Below are 12,326 nucleotides of genomic sequence, written 5' to 3' on the forward strand. Positions count from 1 at the left end.
ATTCCGATAACAGGGTTTAAGGGAGTGTACTTCACAAACACTTTGCGTATATACATTAGCTATGAGGGTGTAATCCTTAGAGTACAATTCTGTCTGTGATCGTTCTCTAATAAGAATACGGGGTTGAAGGTAGACACAGTGCTGGAAGTAGACACAATATTGTAAGTAGACTTATACAGTGACCGGAAGGTTGGAGCGTAAATAACTACGTTTTTCCACGTGCCTGTGACCTTACTTATGATGCCCATAAGCAAAAAAAAAAAAAAAAAAACTGTGTTATTAAATGTCTCGCATACCCATATATTTTTCATATTGTAAGGATCAATAGATTAGTTGGAGAAAACCACAATATACTTTTGTATTTCCTTACTATATTTTTGCTTCAGTGTAATAATTAACACATAGCAGACCTTCACTTATATTCTTTTACTAACCCCACTTGGGCATAGGCCTTTTCGCTACCCAGAACCAACCCCGAACGACCTGAGGAAAGGGGACGGAGTCAGACGTGAATGACAAGGAGCAGTTTCCATTTATAGTCAGATATATCCATATAGACGATTGGGTGGTGGCAGCGTATACCTTGATTTTTTTATTTCCCAAATCGTTCTTATGTGGGTATCTCTGATCACTCCCATTGGAGGTGCTCTTGGTTAAACACTAATCAATCGACGGCACCACAGTGACACCTTTATTTAGATGCCTTTTTCATCAGAGAAAGGAAGAGAAATGGACTTGGGTGAGGTTAGTAACAGGCCACAATGTTTTATCCCTACCTAGCTTTCAACATTTTGGATTAAGGAAGGATGCAGAAGTCAGTGGGAGGGAATATTGAAGGGTGTAAAAAATTAACAAAGGAATATTAGATTACTAAACTCTAGAAGGAAGGATAGCCGTAGTGGCCAATAGTGAGGTTAAGTTGAAAAGAAATTAAATATAATGGAATCAGTAGGCTAGTAGAGCATGTCTCAGGAAATTTTAATTCAAGAGAGGGTAGGTTAATCTTTCAATAAAATGAAAGTATGAAGATTAATTTAGAGTTATGAATAAAGTAAAAAAGTGATAATATGGTAAGATTAGTGATGATGAAAAAGAAGGCGGATTATGAATGTTGTTCTCTACGTTTTTGTGGCTTTGCATTTGTGTCGTGAGGTTTTGCTGGGTGTGTGTTCACGGACATATTTGTGCTGGCATATAAATGTGTACGCGTGTGCGTGGCAAAAATTTTAGATCAATCGTTTGTACAAATCCTCATTACTTGCATTGGAAAAACTATGATAACTTCTTCAATTCGATTTATATTATCTAATATATTCTGGCTACTACTGGACTATCTTATACAACCTACGCAACCTACTTCGTGAAAGAAGTATATCGTGAATATGAAGTGATCACACTGAAACTGAAAGCAAACAATATTCGCTTGTTGCACTTTGGGCAGTGGTGAAAACATTCTTGTTTTATGTAACCCGTTCCCTGATGTCTCAGCTGACAGCGATTAGGTCCGAGAAGATTCGCCATGACAGGCTTGTGTTTACCAATTTGTGCAGTGAAATAGGCTTAACTTGTTATGATAGTGATATTGAAGAGATAAGAAGGCTAGGCAGGTATGAAGGAGAATCAGAATCTGGAAAATCTAGACCCATACTGATCTCTCTTAGAGGTGTTCTGAAAGATAGAATAATAAGGAACCTGTATAAACTTAAAGATGCCAATACAGGAATTTTCAGGAAAGTAGGAGTGTCACATGACATGACCAAGGAGGAAAGGAAGAGAGAAAAAGAGCTGAAAGAGGAGGCCCAAAGGAAGAACGAAGAAGAAGCAGCTTCGGGAAACTTCTATGTGATAAGAGGAAGCCCGTGGAAAAGATACCTGTTGAAGGTGAAGAGAAGAGAGGCAACGAGCGGAGCTTCGGAAGGAGTTGCAAGAACAGAAACAGTGAGCTGTGGGGACACGGGAGAAGGCCGGATAGATATGTAAGCAAATATGTTGAAGCGTCTAAAAACACTAGTGCTAATGAAGAATCGACAAATTGGGTTAAAAATGTTAAAGTGTTATTTTGTAATGTTGATGTGTTTTCCTATGATAAGATTAACGAACTAAGGACTATCTTAAGTGGAGAGCTAGTACCTCCCCAAGTAATTGCAGTACAAGAAGTTAAGCCAAAGAATTTTAGGTTTGAAAGAGACATAGTAGAGTATGCTATAGAGGGGTATGAAATATTTGGCAAAAATTTGGCAAAGGCGGAGGTTGGTAGGGGAATGTTGCTGTACATAGAAAAAGGTGTTCAGTATGACATTGTGGAATTCAAGGAGGAAGGTACTGAATATATTGCAGCAAAAATTAAAGGAAAAACGAGTGTAGGGGATGTGTTAATTGTGTCTATATATCGAAATCCGAATAGTGAGGCAGAAAACAATGGGAAAATTATGTCACTGATGCAAGAAATAGCAGACTACAACATCAAACATAAAGTAATAATGGGAGATCTTAATTTACCAAATATAGAGTGGAAGAACATGACCTGCAAAACTGGTGATGATGACCTAAGTCTAAGGTTTATTGAGAAAATGCGAGATTGCTACTTTATACAACATGTCGCCGGAATTACTAGATTCAGAGGTTCAGATGCAGGCAACATACTTGACTTGATTATTACTGATGACAACATGATCGTGGAGGATATTGAGATAAGAAATCCACTTGGTAGGAGTGATCATGGATGTGTAATTTTCAGATGCAACATGGAACCACAGGTAAAATATTGTAAGGGATTTGTGTATCTTTTTGAAAAGGCGGATTATTGCAAGCTAAACGGAATGTTGAATATTAATTGGGATGAGTATTTGGATACCGATGATATCGAGGACATGTGGTGCAGATTTAAAAGTAAACTACAAGAGTCAATAGACAAATGTATTCCAAGGAGAGAACTTAAAAACAGTGGGGAATTAAGGAAGAGAACAAATCATAATTTGCCAATGAATAGAAAGCTGTGGGCAAAGATTAAGAAAAAACAAAGATTTTGGATGCTATTGAAAAAAATGATGGAAGGTAGAGAAATTAGTCAGGGCGAGTATGACAAATTATATGAGGAATACAGACGGATTAATAATCAGGTAAGACCTGAAACTAGGTCTTCTGTTAAGAACGTGGAGAAGACTATTGCGCAAAACGTCAAGTCTAACCCAAAGATATTTTGGAAGTATGTCCAGTCGAAAACAAAAGCTTCTGTCAGTATATGTAATCTGTATAAAGATTTGAATAAAACTTCTAAAACTAAAGATGACAATGAAAAGGCAACAGTACTTGCAGACTTTTTTAGCTCAGTGTTTACCAAGGAACCAGAAGGGTTAATACCACAGGTGGAGGTCAAGGATATTCCAATGTTATCACAGATTGAATTCTCTAGCAAGGATATTATCAGTGTTATAGATAAACTACAAAGGAATAAATCCCCTGGGCCGGAACGGCTTCATCCTCGAATTCTGAAAGAGACGAAAGATGTAATTGCATATCCGCTTTGTAAGATCTTTAATCTATCACTTTTGAGCGAAAGACTACCCATAGATTGGAAACAAAGGATTACAAAGGATTACAAAGGCGGAGCATGCCGACAGGAGACCTTTTGATCCATATCTAGGTCGGATGCAAAAAAAGAAAAAGAAAAAGAAAAAAATAATCATATTAATAATAAATAAAAACTATAATAATGTAAATAACAAATAAAATACATAAATAAATGCATAGGTATAGTAAAAAATAATAAACAGGTAAATAGTAAATGATAATAAATTGACATATAACTAATAATAAATGAAAATCAGACAGACAAATTATAACAAAACAAAAATAAATAATATAACATAAATCATAATCATTACAGCATCTTACTTAGGTATTTATCTAAATGATTCTTAAAGCTTCGAACTGAACTACATTGCACTACCTGTGCAGGAAGTTTATTCCATTCATTAACTACACGGTTGGCAAAGTTGTTTCTACCTACTTCCAAACTGAATCTATTTCCGGACAGTTTGAGACCATTGTTTCTTGTCTGATTCTCATTCAATGTGAAAATTTGGTCACTTTTGATGTAGTCAATTCCCTTTAAAATCTTAAAGACCTGTATCAAGTCACCTCTGAGTCTACGCTTTTTTAGGGAAAAGAGATTCATGTGCTTAAGTCGATTTTCGTATGATTTATTTTTTATATTTGGAATCAGTTTTGTGGCTCGCCGTTCTACTTTTTCCAGTCTGTCAATGTCTTTAATGAGATTCGGTGACCATACGGAAACAGCATATTCCAAATGGGAAACTAGCGAACATCTCGGCAATATACAAAAAAGGTGACAGAAGCGACCCAGGTAATTATAGACCAGTTAGCTTAACATGTGTCATATGCAAGTTATTGGAATCAATAATTAGGAAAAGGATTCTGGAACATCTCAAGGGCAATAAGCTGATTAGTAACAAACAGTATGGATTTGTGGAGGGGCGTTCGACGGTACTACAAATGATCACGGTCTTAGACAGATGGACTCAGATTTTAGATGAAGGAGGAGCTGTCGATGTTGCATACTGCGATTTCATGAAGGCCTTCGACACTGTCCCCCACAGAAGGCTAGTTGAGAAGATCAAGAGTTATAACATCAGAGGAAACATTTTGTCATGGATAGCAGACTTTCTCAATGATAGAAAACAAAGAGTGATTGTCAATGGAGTTGAGTCAGAATGGAAGGACGTGGTCAGCGGTGTACCTCAGGGATCTGTGTTGGGTCCGCTACTGTTTGTTTTATATATTAATGACTTGCCAGATTCTGTAATCGACAGCGAATTATTCTTGTATGCAGACGACACCAAAGTATTCAGGAGGATTCATGAAAGCCAGGACTGTGGGAAATTGCAAGAAGATCTCGTGAGGATGAGAAGCTGGTCAGAGAGGTGGCTGATGATATTTCATCCCAAGAAGTGCTGTGTGATAAGAATCGGGAAATCAAATGTGGACAATAGGATATATTCTATGGAAGAAGAATTGACAAGAATCAAAGTAAAGAAGGATCTGGGAGTTGTAATTGATGACGAGCTAAAGTTCACAGCACACTTGGCTGAGAAAATCAATAAGGCAAATAGACTAGTTGGGCTAATAAGAAGAACTTTCGTAACATTGAACGAGACCATATTCAAGTCATTATACACTGCACTAGTCCGACCACATTTGGAATACGCTAATCAGGTATGGTGTCCATACAAGAAAAAGGACATTGAGGCTGTGGAAGCAGTTCAAAGAAGAGCAACAAAGTTGGTCCCTAGCCTGAAGGATTTGCCTTACCCTGAACGATTGAGGAAATTAGACCTTCCTACACTATCATACCGTAGATCAAGAGGGGACATGATAGAAACCTTTAAAATTGTGAACAATTTATATGATAGTGAAGTGAGCAGGGGATTATTTATTGAACTTGCCGGTTCAGTGACTCGAGGACACACCAAGAGGATCTACAAGCAGCGCCCAAGATTGGACATCAGGAAATTCACTTTCTGCAGTCGTGTTGTGAACAACTGGAATAGTCTTCCTGGTCATGTTGTGAATGCAAATTCAGTTGTGAGTTTTGAAAAGAGATTGGATAGTGTATGAAAATATCAAGATCAAATATTCGATTACACAGCTCAAATAAATAACAAACACCTAGACCACAGTGACCACTAGACCCCAGATGACATAAGTTTTAGTCATTTAGAGCCGGAGTCACAGGCTTAATAGCCTCTTCCGGGAACCTTCTATGTCTATGTCTATGTCTATGTCTATTAAAAAAAAATCATATCTGGAGATGTCCCTAGTGAATGGAAGTTAGTTAACGTTACCCCCTTATTAAAAAATTATGACAAAAAGAAACCAATGAACTACAGGCCTATAAGCTTAACCTCACTCGTAGGGAAGATTATGGAAACTATCATCAGAGATGCTATCGAACACAATAGAGAAAGTAATTGTTTGATCAATGATAGCATGGACTTAGACGAAAACGTTTTTGCGTAACTAACCTACTCAAGTTCTACAACAAACATCTCATATTATGACAATGTATACATATATGTTCACTATAAACCCACTGTCGGAGAAATAATAACGGAAATAACTTCTGGATGGAAAAGTGTTGCAAGTGGAGTTCCTCAGGGTTCCGTTCTTGGGCCACTTCTATTCATAGTATATATAAATGATATAGACCATGGACTAAAATCTACCGTTTCCAAATTTGCTGATGATACAAAACTGTGCGGAGTGGCAAATGATCACTCAAACCAATTAAATATTCAAGAAGATTTAGATCAATTACAGCAATGGTCTGAAAAGTGGCTAATGAAATTTAACACAAGTAAATGCAAGGTAATGCACATAGGTAAAAATAACAGTAAGTACGATTACAAGTTATTTGGAAATTCGTTAACAAAAGTTGATAGTGAAAAAGATCTCGGCGTAATTATCAGTAACGACCTCAAATCATCCAAGCAGTGTATTTCAGCCTCTGAGCAAGCAAATAAGATTCTGGGACTGATTGCGCGATCTTTTGATTTCAAAAGTCCATCACTCATTAACAAGCTATATAAATCGTTAGTTCGTCCACATTTGGAATATGCTGTTTCCGTATGGTCACCGAATCTCATTAAAGACATTGACAGACTGAAAAAAATACAACGGCGAGCCACAAAACTGATTCCAAATATCAAAAATAAATCATACGAAAATCGACTAAAGCACATGAATCTGTTTTCTCTAAAAAAGCGTAGACTCAGAGGTGACCTGATACAGGTCTTTTTAGATTTTAAAGGGAATTGACATCAAAAATGACAAAATTTTCACATTGAATGAGAATCAGACAAGGAACAATGGTCTCAAACTGTCCGGAAATAGATTCAATTTGGAAGTAGGTAGAAACAACTTTGCCAACCGTGTAGTTAATGAATGGAATAAACTTCCTGCACAGGTAGTGCAATGTAGTTCAGTTCGAAGCTTTAAGAATCATTTAGATAAATACCTAAGTAAGATGCTGTAATGATTATGATTTATCTTATATTATTTGTTTTTGTTTTGTTATCATTTGTCTGTCTGACTTTCATTTATTATTAGTTATATGTCAATTTATTATTATTTACTATTTACCTGTTTGTTTATTATTTTAACTATACCTATGCATTTATATATGTATTTAATTTGTTATTTACATTATTATAGTTTTTATTTATTATTTTATTATTAATATGATTTTTTTTTTTTTTTTTTTTTTTGCATCCGACCTAGATATGGATCAAAAGGTCTCCTGTCGGCATGCTCCGCCTTTGTAAAGGGAAACTGTATATTTCGACTACTGTCTGTACTCCTCTTCAGCAGAATGCTTACAGATTTTTTTTTTTTTTTTTTTTTTTCCTTCTGTCCCAGCGGCCCTTGCTGATTTTGGGACTGGCTTTTAATTTAACATGTAATGTGTGTTTGCCATGTAATATGTGTAATATGTGTTTATCATGTGTGTTGTCTTTTGATATATATATATATATATATATATATATATATATATTTTTTTTTTAATTCTTGTCTTTTTTATTGTCATTATTATTTTATGCATACATATATATGTATATACATTTATATATACATACATACACACACACATATATACATACTATGTATGTACATGTACTGTATATATGTAAGTGGAGAATTGGCGGGTAGGGTGGAGGGGTTTAGGGTTTGGGGATTTATAAATTTTACAGTAGAGATACTACTGGGGAGGAGCAGATGAGGTGGGCCGTGAAGACCAGCTGTCTTCGTCCGGCGTCTGTGAGGCTGTTTTCCAGCAGGCGTTCAAGGGCTGTGGCAGGGTCACCAAGGAGGTTTTGGATGAGGTTAAAATGTTGTTCTAGGTCGGGGCAGAGGAAGACGCAGTGGCTAAAGGACACCAGTTCCGTGCCACACGAGCAGATGGTCTGTGTGAACTGGGTCCGCCAGTGATTTGTCCGAAGCCGCGATACCATGGCCGCGATGTGGGGGGGCAGCGAGGAGAGACTGGAGTCGTTGGCCTCGAGGCAGGTCTTTGTTGGCCATCCTCGGGAGACGGCAGTGGCGGCATATTCTGCCTTCCACATGTCCCAGACGGCTCGATCTATCATCCGATACATATCACTTGCCGGGAGCTGTATGGGTATAGCTTCTTCCTCGGGAGCTAGCGCTCCCTGGCGGGCAGCCCTGTCAGCCCTTTCGTTGCCCTGGAGTCCCACATGAGAGGGGACCCACTGGTACTGGAGGCATACACCCATTTGGGCCGCCTCTGCCGAGAGATGCAGTATGTCATTTAATTAAGACGTCGGGTCTTGTAGTGCAGTGAGCGCCCTGCAAGACAGTCAGGCTCGAACGGGAGTCCGACAGGATCGTGACACGTGGTGGCTTCTGAGGAAGGGCGATGATTTTGATCAGAGCCTCCCGGATGGCAACAAGTTCGGCCGTGAGGATGGTGGTGGGGGGAAGCCTTATAGAGAAAGTCTCTCTTGTGGACTGCAGATAGAAGCCAGCTCCTGTGTGACCGTCTTCAAGTACAGAGCCATCCGTATATACTAGAAAATCCCCAGCATAATGTTCTGCTAGGAATTTCTTAGTGCTTTCGAGCAACAGATGGTGGCTTGCCTGGCGGCCTAGTCCATAGACTTCGGTCCTTACTTCAGGTGGTGAATAGGTCCAGGGAGGAAAGGGGTCTTGCTGATTTTGGGCCACTAAGCGGCGATCACCAGGTTGTAGTCCAGCTTGGAGGCAGATATCCTTGACGGAGATAGGAAGACCGCATACGGGTTCCGTCGGTGGGGCCGCGACCCATCCCTCGGAAAGTTCCTCGTCAGTCGAGTTCGGTACTCTGGCTGCACTGAAGAGGTATCGGCAGGCGTCCCTTTTGATACGGCGCCATAGTGGCAGGATGCCAGCTTCACTGTACACCTGCTCGTGAGGGACCGACCGCGGGAGACCGAGTCCCACTTGGAGTGCTTGACACTCAATTTGGGTCATCTTGTGCACTGCATCCCTTGACAGGTCATGTAGCACTGCCGCCCCAAAGAGGAGCCTTGACCGCACTAGACTCTGAACGATGGGGACAAGAGTTTTGCGGTGTTGGCCCCAGGAATCGTGCCGGATGGCTCTGACAAGGTTGAGGGCCCGTCATGCATTGAGTGTAACTTGCTGGAGGTGTTGAGACCATCTGCCATCTCTCTGGAATGTAACCCCTAGGTACCGGAAGGACTTCGCAGGTCTTACAGGTGTTCCACAGATCTTGATGTGGTTCCATTCCGGGTATGTGCCACTGTTGAATCCTATCTGGTGGACAGGCATATAGGTTGTCTTGGCTGCCGAAAGCGAGAAACCCAGGCTTGTAAGTTGGGTTACTACCAGATCGATCTGGCTCTGGAAGTGACGAAGTTCGGCTCTGTGCTGAGTTGAGTCCCTCTTTGGTCGCCGGTGCCTTGTTTTCCTCCATAGTGCTATGTCGTCAGCATAGGCAGTGACGATCGTGTCCCCTCTCACCCCTTTCCCCACATCTGCAATGAGCAACGTGAAAAGGAGGGGGGCTACAACTGAACCTTGGGGGACCCCCATGTCGATGGCTGCCTTAGTACTGAGAGCCCCTTCTCTCCTTACCGAGATGGAACGGCCAGAGAGAAAGGAACAGGCGAATCTGTATATGGCTGGGGAGACCCCGAGTGATTTCAGCTTACTCAAAAGCTTGGCGTGCTAGACGGTGTCAAAGGCCTTGGAGATGTCGAGGAAGCACGTATGCAGTACCCTTTTTTGCCTCTGGACCCTGCAGATATGCTCAGATAGCCGCACGACGTGGTCTGTGACACTCCTCCCTTTCCTGAACCCAGCCTGGTGTTTTGGAAGTGCCCCTCTGGAGTCGACGAAGTCCTTTAGGCGATTTAGCACCAATCTCTCGTATACCTTGCCAATATGGGAGGTTAGGGCAACTGGTCTATGGTTGACAATCTTCCCACTATGTTTGCCTGCCTTGGGGATAGGCACCACAATGGCGTGTTTCCAAGCTTCAGGAACTATTCCTTCCTTCCAGCACTTGTTAAAGAGGGAAAGGAGGGTCTTTTGCATGGGGGCAGGAAGGTGCTGCAGAAGTGGGTATGTGACCCTGTCAGCACCTGGGGACTTTTTGGTAGCCTTGGTTGCCCTCAACGCCCATCGCAGCTCCTGAAGGGTGAAGTCTGCGTCCGATCCTGGTGGGGGGGAGAGGTCCATGCGGGCTTCTTCTTCTTGGCGAGCACGTCGTTGATCCTCGGGGAGGTTGTCCGTCGAGCTTGCGTCAGCGAAATGGCGGAGGAATCCCTCAGCTTTCTGCTCCGGCGTACGTAGTAATTCTCCGTCGGGGGCAGTAAGGTCTCTACTTGGAGGGTTGTAGCGCATCTTCATAATATTGAACTTCTTCCAGGCTGCAGTGAGGTCTTCTTTGTCGTCCCCGCTGTTCCTCCAGAAGTTTAGTTTTGCCCTGGCGATGGTCCGTTTGCATTCCGCTTTAGTCCTCTTATGTATCAATACCAATGTTTTTACTTTCAATAATTCTTATTTTAGACAAAGATATGGTTGCAGTATGGGTTCTAACCTTTCACCCGTGTTAGCCAACCTATACATGGAATATTTTGAAAGTACTTTATTACCTAAGATTAAACCACCTGACATGTTTTGGTTCAGATATGTTGATGATATTTTTACACTTTGGAACGACATGTGGGGTTCTTTTGATGAATTTTTTTATAGAATTAGCTAAGAATGTTAATTTTAAGGTCGAATGGGAAGAAGGAGGTAGGATCCCATTCCTGGACATTTCGGTCATAAGAGGCCCGGACCAATTGTCCTTTACAGTGTACAGGAAGCCTACCCACACAGGAAATTACCTACACTTTTTTAGCAACCATCCAGATAATATCAAATATAGTGTTGCTTCAGGCCTATATCTCAGAGCCCTTAGGATTTGTAGTCCACATTTCTTGCAAATAGAATTTGATATTATCAATAAACAACTCTCAAACGTAGGTTATCCGGAATGGTTCTTAATGAAAGCCCTACATAAAGCCAAATCCAATTTTTATAAACCAAATAACTCCAAGGAAAAGTTTAAATGGGGTACCAATAACATCATTGTACCATTTAATGAATCGATCAACTCAGTCTCCAAAATTCTACCTAATAACCAAATTAAATTTGTTTACAATTATCCAAACAGCATTTTTAGAAAGGTAGTTAATGTACACCGGAGGGATAATGTGGACCAAAATTCCGGGGTATATAAATTACCTTGTAAAGACTGTGATGATGTTTACTGGGGCCAAACTGGCAGGGATTTGTCCACGAGATTAAAGGAACATAAAAACTCCATAAAATATGGACAAGTTAACTCCGCTGTGTTCCTTCATGCCAGCCAAAAAGACCATAGATTAGATTGGGATAATGCATCAATTATTTTTAAATCACACTGTAGCTATCGAAGGAAAATTGTAGAATCTTCCCTAATAAAACATCATCCTAATTTTAATACCTCAAAAGGACAATGGCCCCCAGATTGTATTACGAAGCTAGCTGTAAACAAATTATTGTCAAAAGCGGTCGGACATAATAGCACTAACTGTCCTTCCGCGACCCGACTATTTCAAGGGCATGTAACCTGAGTCCCCCTATTTTGCCCCATCCCCCTTTTATGTACTGCCTCACCACCCTATATAAACTTGCATCTTAACTTTCTGTAAGCATTCTGCTGAAGAGGACTACAGACAGTAGTCGAAATATACAGTTTCCCTTTATTTCCGTTATTATTTCTCCGACAGTGGGTTTATAGTGAACTTTTATAAATGTGTTATAACATACCATTTTCCAAGTATACATATATATATATATATATATATATATATATATATATATATATAAGATTATTTCAGACAAATGAGAGAGAATGTGGGTGGGGAAGGGCAAACGAAGATGTGTTAGGAATAGAGTTTATTGCCCTAACGTTGCGACCAACTTGGTCTTCTTCAGAGGACTACAGCATTACAGACGGATCACAATTCTTATATTCGTAGTGAGAGGGAACCCGCCAAGGTATGAGCGTCATGTTTTCCCTTTGGCTAACGATTTAATTATTAGGACACTTGCTGCTTTCGAGAGGAAGCTGAAATACCCCGGAGGTTTGATCACCAGGACAACGAGGAAAGCCAAGAAGATCTACGATGGCTCAAACGTCCGGACCCCGGGAAAGGATAAGTCTCATTTTATTTCTGTCCCTAATTCTATAA

At 40.4% G+C, this 12,326-nt stretch overlaps 1 protein-coding gene across 1 annotated transcript; it reads right to left on the reverse strand.

Annotated features, from left to right (window-relative positions):
• Nucleotides 1-7,763: 7,763 nt before the first annotated feature.
• Nucleotides 7,764-8,312, reverse strand: LOC143035292 (uncharacterized). The gene has a single exon (XM_076202171.1). It carries the CDS (start codon nucleotides 8,310-8,312, stop codon nucleotides 7,764-7,766), a length of 549 nt encoding a protein of 182 aa, XP_076058286.1.
• Nucleotides 8,313-12,326: the final 4,014 nt, after the last annotated feature.

The sequence above is a fragment of the Oratosquilla oratoria genome, chromosome 2 (assembly GCF_046742065.1).
Source record: "Oratosquilla oratoria isolate Oo_2021 chromosome 2, ASM4674206v1, whole genome shotgun sequence".
NCBI classification, from domain to species: Eukaryota; Metazoa; Arthropoda; class Malacostraca; order Stomatopoda; family Squillidae; genus Oratosquilla; species Oratosquilla oratoria.

Bases quoted from the DNA above. Each gene is read 5' to 3' on its own strand.
- LOC143035292 (XM_076202171.1), bottom strand. From the start codon at position 8,312: ATGGGTGTATGCCTCCAGTACCAGTGGGTCCCCTCTCATGTGGGACTC.